At 36.6% G+C, this 18,410-nt stretch overlaps 1 protein-coding gene across 2 annotated transcripts in view; it reads right to left on the bottom strand.

The window, feature by feature from the left end:
- Window positions 1-18,410, bottom strand: part of PTPRD (protein tyrosine phosphatase receptor type D) — a 1,173,827-nt gene that overhangs the window by 115,833 nt on the left and 1,039,584 nt on the right. For both annotated transcript variants that reach the window (XM_085043363.1, XM_085043362.1), the window contains 6 exons: window positions 17,726-17,995; window positions 16,431-17,012; window positions 8,085-8,218; window positions 6,660-6,804; window positions 2,999-3,304; window positions 1,804-1,997 (listed from right to left, as the gene is read on the bottom strand). In XM_085043363.1, the coding sequence (XP_084899489.1) occupies window positions 1,804-1,997; window positions 2,999-3,304; window positions 6,660-6,804; window positions 8,085-8,218; window positions 16,431-17,012; window positions 17,726-17,995 (1,631 nt within the window). The remainder of the gene's footprint in view (window positions 1-1,803; window positions 1,998-2,998; window positions 3,305-6,659; window positions 6,805-8,084; window positions 8,219-16,430; window positions 17,013-17,725; window positions 17,996-18,410) is intronic.

The following is an 18,410-nucleotide window of genomic DNA, read 5'->3' as shown; positions in this document are numbered from 1 at the left end:
TACAGTTCAAATTATTCATGTAGAATCACATGGAATTTGGTTAATGATATCAGGCCAGGCATTATTAATTCCATTTCTGCTTTCCCTAAAAACCAGCTACTTCTCCTTCATTGACAAATAAAAGAAACAATAAATCCCCTCATACCATGTACTACTCTCTCATAACAGTTTTTATTGAAAGTTACCAAGACAGAATTAAAGGCTACTTGGTTTATTTAATCATATTACCAGGCTATATGCTTTCCTAAACTAATTCAATGCATTAAGTCTTGAAACTCCAGTGATATTTTACCATGAAGGTCTTCATACCTGCACGAGCCCTGATCACATGTGTCACAGAAGTACAGGCAGGAAGAAGTGGTGGGAAAAGAGGTGACTATCCTGAGTGAAATAATGGCAAGTGGGCAGGCCAAAGCTAAACTTGACAAAAGAAGAAATACATCTTTGGCCTTCATGATATTTGGATTCTAATCTCACCGAATCTCCAGTTACTGACCTTCTAATGTTTAAAGCCAATTTAATCCACTACCACAGAGAAGTTGAAAGTAAAAATTTGTGAAAGCACACTACCATGTCCTTTTCTACCTCCTCTTGAGAGATTTCCCTTTTGTCTTTCCCTTCCCACTTAATGATCTACTTTCATCTTTGTCTCCACTGAATTTAAGCTGTAAGAACACTGTTTTCCAGAATAGGTAAGAACTGGCAAGTAAAACCGCAGCAAAGTCCTTCAGAAACAGAGATGGTATTTTGCAAACAGGGTCATGAGCAAAATGCAGGTGCAGGAGACCTATTCTCCAGAAAGGTCTCTGCAAAGCTGAAATTTAGAACTAAGACTGGAATGGAAAAAAAAAAGGCAATTCCCCCATTTGTCTACTCACATAAAATGCTTAAAAAGCAGATTTACTCTTTGATTTCGGTTGACAATTTCTTTTAATTTCCAGTCAGTCCAGTCATAAACTGGATTGCTAGCACAGTGAGACACGTATAATAGGTAGTAGTTTCAATGGGGCTATTCATGTACAATAGGTAATAGTTTCAACTGACTCCTTCAGTGTCAGGAGCTTTGGAAATCTTAAGTTTTGCAGAGTACTGGTATATTTCAATCAGTAAAATCCTAGTTTGAGAAGCTTTTTAAACTGGATGTTTTCATCATCTGATGATACTGTCCTCTCATAATTTCTAAAACAGATGGCAAATTTTGCAATATAAATAACCACATACCTACGCAAACTAAGTTCCTCATTTTATTACAATTCTTGATATGAATAACGCAAAGTATAATACCTCAGTGGTTTCAAAAGTTATGCTAAGAACGTTAAGTTCTCGTGGAATGTGTAATGAGATGCATACAAGCTAATCACAGAAACACTGCAAAAACAGGCTAACACAGGCTTCTAGTGATTCTAGGCTCTCCACTGAGACACAGAAATAGCAGTTGGGTGGATCAGGCTATGCAGAGTTTACTACACTGCCTGTGACCTGGATCAGATCACCCTGATGCTGTAGAACTTTGGAGTATAGGTATAGGGTAAAGTCTCCGGGTTTAAGGGAATCAAAAGAATGACACAGCTAAGCATTTAGTTCCAGACCAGTAGAGATGAAAATGTCTAGTTTTGGCTCAGGAACCTTTAAATGTAAGTGTTCTGAGAAGAAGTTTTTAAAATAGAGACAAATAATGTTAGCTGGTAGTCTGATAAATAGAAAGAAAAAAACCTCAAAACAGCCAAAGGCAGCTCTGGATTGCTCTCTGGTAAATGAAATATTTTCACCGTGACCTAGAAAAGAACAAAGTGTCCTAATTACCTGTGCATCAGCCAGCATGATGTCCTTTAGCATGGGCTGACCCTTTGGCTCTCCGTTTTCCATCCTCACGTAGTGGACCTGGTATCCTCGTATCTGACCGTGCTGCTTATTGGGCACAGGCGAGCGCCAAGACACTTTAACAGCAGTAGAGTTGACAGCCTCCACCTCGACTTTGCGAGGAGGACCACTAGGAACTGGAACAACATCATTGGACAGAAGAGAATTACAGGCACCAGTCCCACCCATGTCTTTCGCTTTTTTTAAAAAAAGGGCAGACTCACTATGTTGTCTTTGAAGAATACAAATCATTCAACAAATGAAAATGCTCAACCAATCTGCTCTACCTTTCAGTGAAAAGATCAAAAAACATGACTGATGCAAAAAATGGAAGAAAAAGGAGTATTAGAGAAATAGAAAAACATGTAAAAATGTACAAAAGCCAAGGAAGATGCTTTGAGATTCAAAGCATTATAGTACAAAGAGATATTTTAATAATTGAAATAATAATACTATAATAATAACAAAACCACAAAAGATAAAAAAAAAGTTTCCCTTTTTTTTGTTTGACAAGTTCTATGTTTTGGTTTGGTTTGGTTTGGTTTTTTCCTCAGGATAAAAAGGAGGCTGATTACAAGGCTGTCTTCTGTCACTTTCAAGAATGGAAGAAAAGAAAATGTGTGGAGCATCAGTTTTCCAAGATCAAAAAACAAAACTGAAAAAAAAAAGCCAACAAAAAAAATCACAAGCCAAAAAAACCCTCAAATCAAAAAGCACAATATGGAAGAAGAAATCAAGTAAAAAAAAAGAACAAAAAAGCCAAAACCTGAAAAAAAGTTTATAGACATAACTGTTTAAAAATGGCAATGACTGTAAAATCAAGGAAAAGGCAGAAAGTTTTTTTTCCCTGAGAGTTATTTTTGCATTAAAGGAGGAGTAAGAAGGATATGTATGGGCTCAAAGGAGCAGCAGATTCATGTCACTTGCAAAAAAAGTATTTTCTGATTAAAAAATCCAAAAATACCAAGAGAAAAATGGTGTAGAAAGGACAGTCTTTGATTAAAAAGCTCAAAGGGTGATAATATCTGGTTATATTTGGGAAAAAAAGAGGAGCAGAAAAAATTACTGTTAGCCTATACAAAAGACAGCAGATGACAGAGTCATAGAGGTGCAAACTGATGTAGTGGAGGCAACATACCATCTTCATCTGTCCGAATCAACACTGCTAAGCTCTCTGGGCCAGGTCCAACATCAGTGTGAGCAGTCACAGAGATCCGGTACTCAGTCCATTTTTCCAGCTGTTCCAAAAGGTACTGGGTACTGTCCGAGGAAATTCCCAAAATTTCATGGGGCTTGACATCTTCTCCATCAATCCCAACGTACTTGATGGAGTATGCAGTAATAATGCCATTCTGTTTTTCCACCGGTGGAGGTTTCCAACTTACCAAAATGCTAGTGGAGCTGGGGCTTGTGCAACTAATGTCTTGAGGAGGAGCTGATGGCTCTAATTTCAGTAGTGGGTTAAAGGAGGATTTGAGTGGAAGGATAGAAGTGATTGAAAAAAATGAACAAAAGAAAAAATAAAAATAAATAAAAGAGAACCAAATGAAAATAATAAATAAACAAAAAAGTAGAAACTCAAAAAAGCAAAACATCAGATAATTATATGCACCTTGGCTTATTAACATGAGGAAACTGAAAATGAACAGACCAACTAAATGGTGAAAAAGGATGTAGGGGAAATATATGAAAATGAAGCCTCAAAATAATATTACCTACCTGTAATTAAAATTCTTCTTGAAATAAAACAAAAACGTGACACTTCTATGACTACTGATCTATCTTTATAAACCTTGCAATTAGTGCAAGCTATAATATTTTAAATAACACATGACATGTATTTACTTACAAATTTGGACATATCCCCTTCAAGTGGCTTTACTCTCCTTAAGACAGAAAATCTCTTTTAACAGAACTAAAAACTTGCAATAATTGCTAGAAATTGCTCCACAGGTTGTCATTTTTGCAGCCTTTCCACTCTCATAAACAAAATACTGTTTTTTTTTTAATGAGTCTGCCTGACACAAGTCAACCATTCATTACATTTAAATAGAAAGCATTTAATGAAACCCTTATTGTAGCTAACATACTATGAGCATGCAGTCCATAGATGAAGAAAGTCTTAGTCAAAAATTTACCTACCAGGAAAAAGTGACAGGCTTGTTGATTCTGACTGTAACTTGTACTTACCCTACATCAGCTGTCAGTTTTATTTTTTTAACTCCTCTTGGAGACACCTTTGCTAGCAAAGAATTAGTCCTACCAGTAATGTAGATTACTTCTACAGAAAAAAACAATCTACCCCAAACAGCGTGTCAACAAAGCAGGTATTAATTTTACAAAGAGTTTACAAGCTCAGCACATCAGAATGAGAGTTTCTGACTTTGTCTCATCTCCTGTCACGATCACCAAACTTCCAGAGCAGAAACGCTCACCTTTAGTCATTTGGTCTCAAAGGAGTATGTTAGCATATTTACCTTTTCCAAGCTTCAGAGCATTTAAGCATGTATGTCATTCCATTTCTTTCAGTGAGGCGTATCAAGTACTGAAAGTTAGGTATGCATTTATGTGCTTAAATGCACTTTGACTTAGCAAAATCTATGCTTACCAATGGATCATTCAGAGCACCAAAAAAAGGAGACATAATTAAAATTCACTGGCAGAAGTAGGGGATGTGAACTCCTTTCCTACTTCTGCCTGCTGTCTTGTAAGAAAAACATACATTTTGTGTGCAAGACCTTTATCTCCCTTTATGTCCCCCCTCCATCTTTTCTTCCCATTTCTTAAGGGAAAACAGAAACAAAAGGATACTTGTGCATACTTATAATAGTCACATCAAACAAAATTAAAACAACAAAGAAGGCTTAGGACCCTGCTGTGACCTACTGCATTTGCTTGTGTGTCTTTCGGTTCCCTACAGCTCTTTCTACAGGGATCAATGGCTATTTACTCAGTATGGTACACTGCTTTTCCGAAGGGAAGAGAGGAGGGAATTTACTAGTATTTCAATAAACTAGAGGAAGTGGATGGGAGAACAGATGAGAATGATCACATTTGGGGTTGTTTTTATAGACTAATTCAGTAATCAAGTACTTAAAACAAGTGGATCCCCTTCTACCATTAACTTGTGCAGGAAGTAAAATACATGTAAAATGTCCCTTAAGGGTCATACAAAAAAGAAATAAATCCCTGCAGCATCTTCCTCTGATATCAAGATGAAAGACAGTAGCACATACTGGTGAATATTGCTAATAAAATTATAGACGTTTATTAATTTTTAATCCGCTATACTCTGAAAATGCAAAATATTGTACTTATGTAACTAAGGAAGATTTGAATGCTACTTGAACCAGTTTTTTCAATGCCTATACGTTTTTCTTAATTGCACATTTTTTGCTAAAAAAAATTAATATTTGCAGCAAATAAACTTCGGTCTGACCACTGAAATCAACTGGATTTCCCTATTATCTGAAGACACAAGGCTGAGAAAAACATAACACGTTTTTATATTCAAGAAGATAAAAAGCCAATGTGCTTATATATGGAACTTGTGCTTATACATGGAACTTATATATGGCCTTAGCCATATATAAGATATTTATAGATATTTACTTTGTATGCAGTCTAAGCAATCTTTACCTAATATAAGATAATGAGCATTCTCAATAGTTGAAATGGTTCCCAGAATAAATACGTTCTTCTTATTCAAATTATTTATTCTGAATTACTAAAATTAACAGGTGCCTTGCCACCATCTCTAAAACTAACCCTGTATGATATAAATTTTTTTATGCTTATTCCAAATGCCTTAGAAAAGCCTAAGAAACACATTTAGCTTTGCTTAAAGGTGTGCAGCACTGTATCTCCATTCACACTAATTGATATTACTATATAACACTAAAAAGGAATGATTGTGTAACCACATCAGGACTGCAAATTAAAAAGACTCGTGTCAACAGAGAAACTGAATTTTCTGTTATGAATAATCTTACTTTAAAAACAGACCATTTCATTAAAAACAAATACAAATAAAATTGTGCTAAATTTTAAAATGACACATTGTAATGCAAACTGTCAGGAAAACATAACTTATCAGGCAAGACTAACACTTCTGGATGTCATCGCTGAATAGCTAATTGTTTTAGTTAAGTCTTAATTTAAATGTTTTAAGGTGTATATATAAATCCCTGACAAATTTTTACATCTCATTTGCTGGCAAATGAGATGAATTTCATGATGTTGCTTCCATAAGCATCCAGAGAGAAAACTGTTTTTCTGCAGGTGGAAAATGACTAAACCCTGGAAAAAGTCCAGATTAGGAAAACTGAAAATCAGAATGATTAGCTACTATAGAAGCGTTGTTAAGAAATATCTGAAATATCCAACCTGATCCACTCTACACATTTTTGCACTTCAGGGAGATGATGCAGAATTAATCTAGGAAGTGTACAGACTGGGGAGGTGGAATTTTATTGGTTAAGGATTATTATTAATGTACACCTATTGCACGATAAACATTTTACCTCATCACACTATAAAATTATGTAATGACATTATATTGCCTCCTTAGACGTTGGTTTTTACAGGTTGTTTCTTCAAACTACGTAAAAGCTGCTACTATATTAAGCTGATCACAATACACCTCAAAAATACACCTTTTAAGCATTCTTTTGCTGTATAAAGCAACATAAATACTCTATTTTGCTTTTTTCTCTGTTGCTGCCTCCCTGGGGCACTGAGATTAATCTCCTTGAGAAACAGAAAAAAAGGGAATACATTTTGGAAGGAAAGACACCTACTTGACTGCATGGTTCTGGCTGAGATTTCTGCTGTGGAAGCACCCAGGCCTTGTGGAGAACGCGCAGCCAGGCGGAACAAGTACAGGCTGTTTGGCCTCAAGCCTTGCAGACGATACGATGTAGTGGGTTCAGTGGAAACCCGTTGCTAAAGGTAGATAGTAAGTGAATGCCTTGATTAGTAATCAGAGACTCTGAATTCCATATATTGCCTGTACAAGAAATGTTTTTATACTCTAATAAACCCATAGAGAAAAACTTAAATTCGAGAAAACAAAGCAGGACAAAACCAAACTCAACCAAACCAAAACTGAATACTTTACTTATGACAGACATACATTACGAAACAGTATGTCATAAAGTCAACAGTTTAATGGGTGAAACTCAGAGCAAGAAACACTGCTTGCCTGTTTGAGGAACAAACAGGCAATACAAAGCATGAAAGGCTTTTCAGACAATACCACATGGACAAAGCCTTACCTATAGCTATCTTTTACAACAGTGATTTCATAGTGTAAGTAATCTTGGGTTTAACCTTGTCATTAAATTTGTACTCAAACTACTAAAAGCAAATTCTTCCACAGGGTAACTTACTTAGAAGTGGCCTGCATCCTATTTGGAAGTGAAATGTGGATCTGACCCCCTTCCACAAAATAAGCTTATGAATTCACAGTGTATGTCTGAAGCTGCCATAAACATAAGCTCTTGAAGCATCAGCAATGAGTGGAAGATGCAGGAGAAACCAATGTGGCTAACACTCTCCTGTTGCTTTCTGAGACTCCTGGATTGTTTCTTTTCTCTGTGACATATGGTAATATCACATTTTCCCTACCAGAAGAGCAGTTTATTCTAAGGTTTATGATGCAAACTAAATAGAGGCCCACAAACTGAAAATTCTTTGTGGAGTAATGGTACAGAAAAAGTCTGTTGCAGGTTTTAATCTTCAGAAAAAAACCTCTTGTTTTGCTCTCAATTATTACTGGAAGATTAGAAAAGCTCAGGAATTTTCTTACACAATGGCACAGAGAAATAAAAATTATCTAAGGCTGAAAATAGATTTCAAAGTTCAAGTACAAGCTCAAAAATGGCTTAATAGGTCCATAAAATGACCCCAGACATTTTTGCTTCCAAGCCTTTATAAAGGAATAGGATGGGAGAGACATAATCAATGTCTGAAACTGGATGGAATTTCTGTAGAGGATTCATTGCTGTGTACAGCAAAATTCCACTGGCTGGTAACCATCTACAGCGTTTTCTGTGTTTACACATTTTCAGTCTGTCACTAGGCTAACTGCTGGGCTTAGCAAACCTAAATATCAAGACATTTCTACTAGAGCAAGTTATTAAACCATGAAATTTAAACCATTGCAGCATTTTACATCCAACTTACTAAAAATAATTAAAAGTATGTACAATCTTGCCACTTACTTCCTCCCCATGCTCCCCATCTTTGTAAACCAGTTCATAGCTGGAAATGGTATCAGAGCGTGGAGGTGTCCAGGAAAGCAATATGCTCGTTTCAGACTCAGGTTCTGCTTTGAAGTTCAGTGGTTGACCAGGCACTAAGGAAAAAGTTGAATAGTGTTGCCCATTAATTATTTGGCTACTTCAATGCTTTCAAACCTTTTAAAATGTTATCTGAATACGGCATGCAATATTACTCTTATCTGTTTTACTGAACTCAAACTAATTGATTCACAGCACTATGAAATAAATTAATCTAAGCATAAAAAAAGAATAATGCTACATTTAATTCACATGTTAAAAATTATCAGGGATTGGAAAAATGTTTTTGCAGTGTAAATAATGTAAACAGAAATGAAATACAATTGAAGAGATGCCTGGTGATGACCTATGTGTGAAATGGCAAATATATACATCTATTTATTTGTGTGTGCATGAGAAAAAGCTATTAGAACCTATGATTGGCTGTAATTGTCTAGAATAAAGTGTTAAACTATTACATTAATTTCCAAATATAAAAAAATTTTGTTCAGCTCATAAATAAAATACAGTAAACAGATCTTGGTCTTTAAGAAGACACACATACGATACTCAGATTGTGTTACCTGGAGAAGTTATAACCTAGTGAAGTGTTATTCAGTTAATTTCTCATTAAGTGGCTTATTTTCACTCTTTAATGACTGGTATTTTTCAGAATATAGTTGACTTTCTAGTGACAACACTTTCTAAGTGCAAGAAGGAAAATGCACTTTTGATTGCACTAGTCAAGAACATTCTCTGTTGTATCTTGTGCAATGGTCACAGAAATTATCCATGCTAAAAGTTACCCTCATTTACTTCTTCAAATGTAAAGCAAATAATAAGGTTCACTGGTAGAAGACAGTGAAACATAACTCTATCATTGTATTGTGTACAATACTTTTGGCATCCAAGTTCTAAAACATTACTTTCAGTTAATAGTGCTGTTGATAAGGCATGAAACAATTTTCCACGGCGTTTCTAGCTGTTCAAGAATAAAATGTGACATGCTTTTATTTTTTCAGGGGAAAAAAAAGAAAGATGCAGTTCTTAGCACATACTGAGAACAGGTGTGAGAAGTAGGATGTGACAATAATGATGGTTTCACCAACATTTTTTGCAGAAGAATTCTATTACAGAATTACAAGCATGTTTCTTTTATACAGTAAAAGACCTAAAAACTCCAGAGAGCAAACTGTTCAAATAATTTGATATTTTGACTTTTATCTTCCCCACATTTCTACAGAATATCAATTTGAGGAGAACACTGCCCTTGTGCATGCTGGTACAGATTTGATATCTAACTTTCAACAGACAGAACCTTTCTACATGAGGGGCATATTCAAGCTCCTGTTGGACATTGCAAGTCTCTACTTTTTTTTTTTTTTTTTTTTTTAATGAGTGAGAGTAACAGGAGACCAATTTTTTTGCAGGAATAAAAAGGGATAGGACTAATTAGATGTCTTTCTAAAAGGTGTCTGGTCTAAAAAGAGCCCACTGCCTGGGTCCTGCAAAGTGCAAACGATCCCCGAAAGCAGGTGGAACTGTTACAGGAGATATCAAGTATTTTTGACAGACTGATTTTGCAAGGAGAGGTTGAAGCACTGGGGATGGCTCTCAACAGCACTCCCAGCAGTGACAGAAGGGATGGAAGAGATGCAGGCAGGATCTTCACAGAGCGTGGCAGATGAGAGGCAGTGGCACAAGTTGAAACATGAGAGGCTCAGGACAACCCAGAAATGCAGCCAGGGCCAAAGGAGGTTGGACCATATCAGCCCTGGAGGGTTTTACACTTCAACTGGGTGAAGTCCTAAGAATCTCATTCTGACCCCACAGCTGACCCTACTTTGGGCAGTGGCTGTGGCTGGACACATCCCCAGATAATCATCCTGCCAGCCTGAATTGTCCAGTGATGCTATGATCCGTACTTAATGTATGGATACATGATTTGTAGAACACAGCCAGGCAGTAATCGTAAATGATCAGTCAAGTGACTCATATGAAGGCTGGTACCATCTGCTATGATAAATATGGCAGCAGATGGAGAACTAAGAGTATTTCCTGTCTCTCTGCATGTTTAAGACCCTCATTCTCCAAATATTCCTTTTAAAAAACCCAAACCTTTTTTCATCCTAGGTCTGCAATTCTCAATCATTTTGTAAGACAAGTTGATGGCTAATTGGACTTCTCCAAATGCTGAGTGTCAAAATAATACCTTGCTTCAAAATCTAGTCTCCCATCAGATTTTTTTTAATCACAGTAAGCCAGCTCTGATGCTGAAAACACTGACAGAAGAAAAGGTGATGGAAATCTGCATTGCTCCAAACAGATAGGAGAAGACAGAGAAGAAAGAAAACAAAACCAAAATAACAGAAACTAAACACACTTTATTGCTGATAAACTCTGGTATGGAATCCAATACTTAGGCCAAAGAAAAAGTACCAGTTAAGAAAGTGGAACAACTAACTTTTAAACTGTTTAGGACTTATGCCTAGAACATATAGTATCTGTTAAAAAAACTCTTCAGTGACACATGGGAGCTAAGCCAAGCTGGAGCTGACAGAAACTACTGGTCTCTTTCAGGGACAGAAAAAACCCTAGAGAAACTGCAAAGTGTATACAAGTGGACTTTTACACTCTTACTGAAGTGTTCTTAATTTCACACATAAAATCTAACTCCATATTAGTGCTGTACATGGGTTGCTCACTAAATGGGATGTTTTTGCATGATTATTCTCTCACTACCATCTTTTCTGCTTTGAGGGCAACATGCTCTACAAAAGTACACAAAACTCCTAACTTCCCTGTGCTCCAAGTGTATCTTCTTTCTTTTAAACATGACGTATCTTAGTCAGTACACACAAAGGAAGACTACAATGCAAGAACAAAACAAAGAACGAAGTCCACAATTACTTTTCCCAAAACTTCATATCAAGCTCTACATTTTCACTTGCCTAGTCCTCCAGGTTTATTGCTTGATAACCAGAAACAGTTTTCTGGACTTTGTCCTGCATATGTGGTTCTATGTCCATCCCTGATCAAAGTGTCAGAACAGGATCATAAAATGGGATCTCAGAAAGGCACTGCAGTTCCCTGCACAGCTCCTTAGCTGGCTGAGGTAACCAGAAAAGTACTCCAGAACCATGCTGGGTTTGCAAGTGATAATGGAAAAAGAGGAGAGTTGCCAGCCCTGAAAGGGCCCCATGGCATTGCTAGTGTGAAATCCATACCTCAAGTAAAACTCAATCAGTTCAATACGAAATCAGCTTTTCAAAGGGAAACAGATTGATCAAGAGAATTTACAATCAGTAGGAAACCTAAAGGGACCAAGAGTTTATGTTTCTGATTTCTCTGAAAGAAGCATGAAACTCTACGGGGAGCTGTTACAACTGAAGAGCTACTGTGCCCTGGAGTTTTCACTCTGTAAAACAATGCACATATTTTTTTAAATTCTGAGTCCTAACTGAATATAATAAAAAAATAAAATGCGTAATATGTGCATTGTGCTCTCCCAGTCTCTCTTATACAACTGAAATACCCTCTTCAAATGAGTCTGAGGATGGCTGAGGCTTGCAGCTTTGCAATAGCAAACAAAGAACCAAAGTTCTCAAAATAATTACTACTATACATTTTAGGTTTTAAAAAAACATAGAATATTATGGCAAAAGGAATCAGAAATCCATAAATCACTTTCCTAAAATAATCTCCAACTGACAGTGGGAGCCCAGAGAATAAAATAAACGTGTTGGTCAATCTTAAAGACAGAGTCCACCTAGTCTTGTCTGAATGAATACACAATGCATTGAAGAGATAAATTATACCACGTTGTATTTCTGTCTACATGCTATTTCCACAGTGTAGCAGTACAATTGTCTTAAAATTATTTCAAGCTGCATCCTTCCTAACTTAAGTTCAGTGATACAAGTAATGTGTGCACATTTCCAGCACTCATCCACACATTTGCAAAAACCAGAACTCTGAAAGTGAACAAAAAGTTCCACATCCATGCCTTATTTTGTATTCTAACCAGGAATAGAGAGATGGCTTAAAAGCTAGAAGAAAAATCACTGTGTGAAGGTAAGATCCTCAATATCAAACTCATCATGTTAGCATTTAAATGGAGTAAAATACAGACTAGGACACTTAACAGAAGTTACCCGTGCATTGACAGTAGGGGACTTATTCAAAAGCTGAAATAGTCCTTCCTACCTCACTAGGAATATCCCTTGAGGGAAACTTTAAAATTTAAGTCACTTAAAAAGCTATTCTATACCCCACCTCAGCATCAATCCACATAAATATCTCAAAGGTGGGTGCCACAAGGATGATTGCAGACTCTTTTCAGTGGTGCCCAGAGACAGGATGAAGAGCAGTGGCCATAAACTAAACCACAAAAAGTTCCACTTCAACCTGAGGAACAACTTCTTTATATTGAGGGTGGCAGAGCACTGGGACAGGCTGCCCATGGAGGTTGTGGACTCTCTCTCTCTGGAGACATTCAAAACCCACCTGGAGGTGTTCCTTGGTCATCTGCTCTGGGTGACCCTGCCTTGTCAGGACTCAATGATCTCCAGAGGTCTTTTTCAACCCTAAATATTCTGCAATTCTTCCACCTGCTTTCTTGCATAGAGTTTTTAGCTACATGCTCTCTACTATTCTCACGTGGAAGTCCACTTCATGAAATGCTTTGCAAGGACACTAGGACTGTAGATTTTGAGAGACAAACAGGTTTCTCTGTTCATGTGTTCACAAACAGAAATTTAGATGTCTGGTAAAGATGCTAGTATGCTACAACACAGAACATTGCTCCCTTGCTAACTCTTTCTCTGAAATTCTAATCTTCTTTTACTGTAAGAAATCCAGAAACATTAATTTTGTTTAAGCTAAGGCTCGATTTGTGTGCCCTGTGAGTCAGATACTTGACCTTCTCATTACTGTCCTTTTTTTCTATGTTCAAAATATTAGCCTTTTACAAGTGCAATAAACCTCAGTCTTCAAATCACAGAGAAGCCTTCATTTAAAACTAACAATATGTTTTGTATTTTAAGATTTTTCTAAAGAAGCATATGCTTACAGGTACACATTCATTTCCCTGAATATTTATTCAGTTTTTCTCTCTTTCCTTCCCCAATAATCCACTATCCAACAGACCTTGTGTATCTCTCTCCTGTTTTTCTACCTAAGCTCAGAACAAAACCAAGATTCACTTAATTACTTCAGTAGCTATCCTTTCTTTGCAGATTAAAATGAAATTAAATGAAACAAATCCAAACCCAAACTCAGACACTCAGTTCAAAACTCTAAATTCTCCTGGTACACACAGGTTAAAATATGTTGCTCAGAGTACACATTCTTCTGACCAGTTTATGCCCAGGAAGGAGTTATGATAAGATAGTTAAGAAGTGTGTCCTTTCTGAGCAGCTAAACTGGACACAAAAGAACTCTGTAAAAAAAAAAAAAAAAAAAAGGAATAAAAAAGAAAAAAAATAGCAATAAGTATCACAATAAAACTTATATCAATATTTCTTCATTCTAAAATTTGGTAAGTCAATTAACCTACATAATAGACTGGTCCTGACTCCTTCCTCAACAGAATCTAATCCTTTGGCCTGAAATGCAGAATAAGGACTTTCTTAAGTTCTGGAATTGATCTCTTTTTATTAAAAAGGCTCAGTTCTACAGCTCTTTTCTGATTAGAGAATTTGTTAAAATGGTGTGATTTTCATCAAAAAGAAAACACTGCTGAAAACAACTGGGTAACAGAACATGCCTTTGCCTTCAAATGTTTAAGAAAAATACTGAACACCAAAATTGAACTGGTTTTTTTTTTTTCCCATGTCCGGTTGTATGAAAATATATTTTCCTTGCTTCCCCTCAAACTAAATGCTCCTGGTCAATATTTTAATTGAAAATCTAAGTTTCACTACCAGCAGAATTTCATTTCACCTGCAAAGTAAGAAGCCACTCATACACCCATTTAAAAAGAGCAATTCTGCTATACTAAGAAAACAGTAATTCCTCTGAACAGTTTTTTTAAAGAAAAAATAATTAATTTTTTATAATCTGTCTCCAAAGATCAGAATACTCTTATGGCAGGAAAGCTTTGAACCATCTAACAGATGTCAGTAAGATTTTTGTTTTATATATGCTCTAATATCCCCAAAGTAAGCATAAGGGTTAAGCTAAATATACATAATAGCAAGCTTATTTGTTAAAAAAAAAATCAACCGAATGTAATCAGCATCTTATTCCTATTTTTCCTCTTTTAAAATATTTCCATTAAACTCATTTTCCCTGTTCTTAAATGGCACTTTATATTCACTTCAATATTTGGAATCTATTTAATTTTGAGAGACTTAAGCTAAAACAAGCATATTCAGATTTAAATTAAAGCAAATCTGGAAGAGAAGAGCAAGGAAGAAATTTTTTTTCTGTTATGTTCACTGAAGAAAAACTACTGGATAGAAAGATAGGGAAATCCTAGTTTTTAACTGTACCCCAAACTGGACAACTTCACTAGACTTTCCTAATTTTTATCTCTTCTATGAATTAAAACATTTATATTTCAAGTAAAAGTATCAGGGTTTAAATATGCCTCCTGTATGCTCCATTCTTTGTTTTCTTTTAATTTCTTTAATATAGCCACAATTAAACATTGTCAACATAACTCCATTATGAATTTGAAATGGCTGATTGAGAAACCCTCAGCACTATTAATGCTGCTGTACCTTCTTCAGCTTGCAACAGTAATCAGAAACAGATGGGAACGCTTACTTCTCTGAAGTGACCTCAGAAAGTAATGCAACTTGGGCCAGACCAGCTGAGCCTCAGTGCTCATTATCTCAAGTCCTTCATCCTTCACTGGGGGAGGCACTGTCAGACACTTGCTAATCTAAGAGGTTTACAGTTGTGAGTGAAAGCACAGATAAGGGGCTCACTAAACCTTCTTCTTAAAAAGCTCTATGCATGTGGATTCAATCCGAAGTCAGATGTCAACATAAAAACTTGTTCTCTGAAAAAGGTTGCAAATGCCAAAATAAAACTATGGTGTATGTTTTTACATTTGCTTGCGTACACATACATACTATAATCTACCACTATAAGAGCTAAAAATTTTGTAACTTCTTAGATGAGATACTGCAAAAGGTAACATAACACCTAGATCTTTGTGCAACACAGCACCTAGAAAGATTCCAGGTCAATACATCAATTTCTGTCTTTATTAAATACATGTTGGTAAAATGCAGAAGTGAGTAATGGATGAAATGTAACTGTCTACACTTTACACTTTAAAGTTACACTTTAGAGATCTGTTTCTGAAGAATTTGAGGGATGCTAAATTCTACAACAGGAAACTTCCCTGTACTAAAAAATTCAAGTACTATTGTATATTTCTAGGAAATCACTGACCTACAGTAATACTTCATACACCTTTCTCTAAACTGCTAGACAAAAGGAGCTTTTATGTCTTATTGCTACAATAAAACACTTCTTGCAGTATAACTCCACCAGAGCTTCTCACTTTTGACTTCGTAAAAACTTTTCTGCCATGTTTTTTACTGTGCTTGCTTGTCCTTTGCTAATAAAACTAATTCATGGACCTCAGACTTCTTGAACAGAATCAAAACAGCCTAACTGCAAACATAAACCAAGAAAATGGTGACCCTGTGGTATGCATTTTGCAGGGAAAGGTTGGATTTGACTTATAAATCCAAAGCATACCCACCTGCTTGCTTGAACCGACCCAAAGGTTTGTTGTGTTTAATGTTTGAGTTTAATGAGTTTAATGCTCTCATGTTTTATGTGTTCACACAATCTTACCAACTAGTTGAGTACACACGCAGTACACACACATTTTAAATTTCCAAAAGCAATATTCACTAGAGTGATACAGCAAAAGGGAACTACACATCACCTAAACAAAACCCACCAAAACCCGCAAACAACACCTCAAAAAAACCTATGACAAACATGTTTGGTGCACAGAGCACTGCCCAACAAAAGCCATAAGATGTGGCCACCTCCAGGATGAGGGTTTCCTTGAGATTTCAGTTAAACTGCAGATAAATTTCTTGACACTGATAAAAAAAGAAAGCATGAAGGGGTAATTTCCACTCTGCAAAGATAACTTGCACTGTGGAATTGAGAAAAGGTTATCCTCAAGTACTGCCTGAATATACTGGCTATCCTCGGAGGGGGTTTTTTGCAACATTTTAAACTCAGAGTCTCCCCCTGCAAAATTCTTACTGTGTTCAACTTCTTCTCCCCAAATTTTATTCATTGCTAGCTTACCTCCTGTTTGAGTGATGACTTGAATGTCACTAGAAAGTGGTCCATCCCCAACAGAAGTAAAAGCAAGAACCTTCACAGAGTACGTTTTCTGGGGTACAAGATTCCCAATAGTGGTAATATGGCTGTCAGCCACATTGTGCTTCATCCAGCTGTTGACATGTTGAGTGGGGTCCATGGTGTAATAAACTCTGTAACCTTGTATTTGTCCATTAGGTTCCTCAGGCTCTTCCCACTGCACCAGAATGGTGGTGGAGCTCAGCATTCGGGCCTGTACATTGCGTGGTGCACTGGAAGGTGCTTGCTCTGAAGTCCTTGTTGACACAGGCTCACTGGGTGGCCCTCGCCCAATGTTATTTACAGCAACTACCCGAAATTCATACTCTGAATAGGGGCTTAGCCCAGCCACGCTATAACGTGTTGTGGCCACCCCATCAATTTCTTTATATGGCTCCTCGGAGTTTTTGGGTTTGTGTTGGATTATGTAGTAAGAAACTGGCTCAGGGTTTCCAGAATCCCAAGTCAATGTTATGCTAGTTGCTGTGCTTTCTGTCACCACAGGTGTTCCAGGAGGTTTGGGTAAGGCTAAATACAAATAACAAAAAAACCAGTTAGCACTATGCAACAGTAGACATACTTTACTAGAATAAATAGCTTATAAACAATAATAACAAAACAAAAATAAAACAGGAAGATGAAATGGAAAGAAGGTGTCATCTGTTCAGAGAAAGCTTTTGGCAATTATGACTTCCACCAATACCTATTGGAAAATCTTCAACTTTTGTTCAATACATTTGTCATGAATTAATGATACTGACTTCTTTAATAAATCCATAACCATATGCAGAAGAGGAATTTTATAAAAAGACAGTTCACAATTACAACTGAATTTTCAGATACTTTTTGAACCTTTTGTTTCCAGTTACTCCATGAATAAGATACTTGGACACCCAGCAATCCTAAAAATCAAACAGCTGGATCTTAAAGGCTCCTGCTGTTGGAATCTAAATACAACACTACAAGATCTTTGCTTTAACTGAAACGAAGGCTGGGAGCTTGACACAGGAGAATAATAGAACACTGTGACTAACTTATTTTAATAAATATTACTTATTTGATTAATGATTATAACTGCTCTCTGAACCTGTATTTCTTCTTATGGCAGTGACTGGTTGGAATATTTACCCTCTTGATTTAAGAGGGCAAATGGCATTTAGACCTGCCAGTGCAATATATTTGCTGAGAATGAATGAAATAAAAGACAGCACTGTGTCCAAATAAATGTGTCTGAGATATACCTTTGACAGTTATCTGCGCTATTGCTTCTATAACACCAAGGGTAGACATAGCAACGCAGGTATAGTTTGCAGACTGTCTGACATCATTAAGCTCAAGGACGTTCCTCCCTATTGGCATATCATCCTCGGGTGTCAAATCTTCTGCTCCTAGCATCCATTTCACATATGGCATTGGTGACCCCACCGCAACACAGGTGATATTTACACTCCCGCCAGGCATGATCTCATGATTTGTTGGGGGGATAGAGAACCTCGGTGGGACCCGTCGAACTGGAACAAAACACAAAAAAAAGGTAATAACATATACAAAAAAGGAAACAGTCTTGCATAAGGACAGCATGCAGTGTACAGACACAATTTACTGTTTTAACATTTATTCCGATCTGCCAGAAAATATGTATAAGAGAAATAAGAGACTAAACAAGAATTTTGTCTGCACACAATGTGAATTATTCTGTATTTATTTGAGGATATCATTAGGCACATTCATACAAAGGCTGATTCAGACCTACTAGGGCCCCACATATAACTAACTACATACTAACAATACACAAACACCATGCAAAAGATATACACGCACACGTGCACGCACACACACGGGTGCACATATATATATGCATTTTTTATGCCGATACATATATATATGCACAGAAGAAACTGGAAGGCCAACAGCATGCTTGAGTTG

This window comes from Lichenostomus cassidix, chromosome Z (assembly GCF_008360975.1).
Source record: "Lichenostomus cassidix isolate B80296 chromosome Z, HeHo_3.0, whole genome shotgun sequence".
Classification (NCBI taxonomy): Eukaryota; Metazoa; Chordata; class Aves; order Passeriformes; family Meliphagidae; genus Lichenostomus; species Lichenostomus cassidix.
The sequence above is the reverse complement of the archived record's forward strand: the minus strand, read 5'-3'. Positions and strand labels throughout refer to the sequence as shown.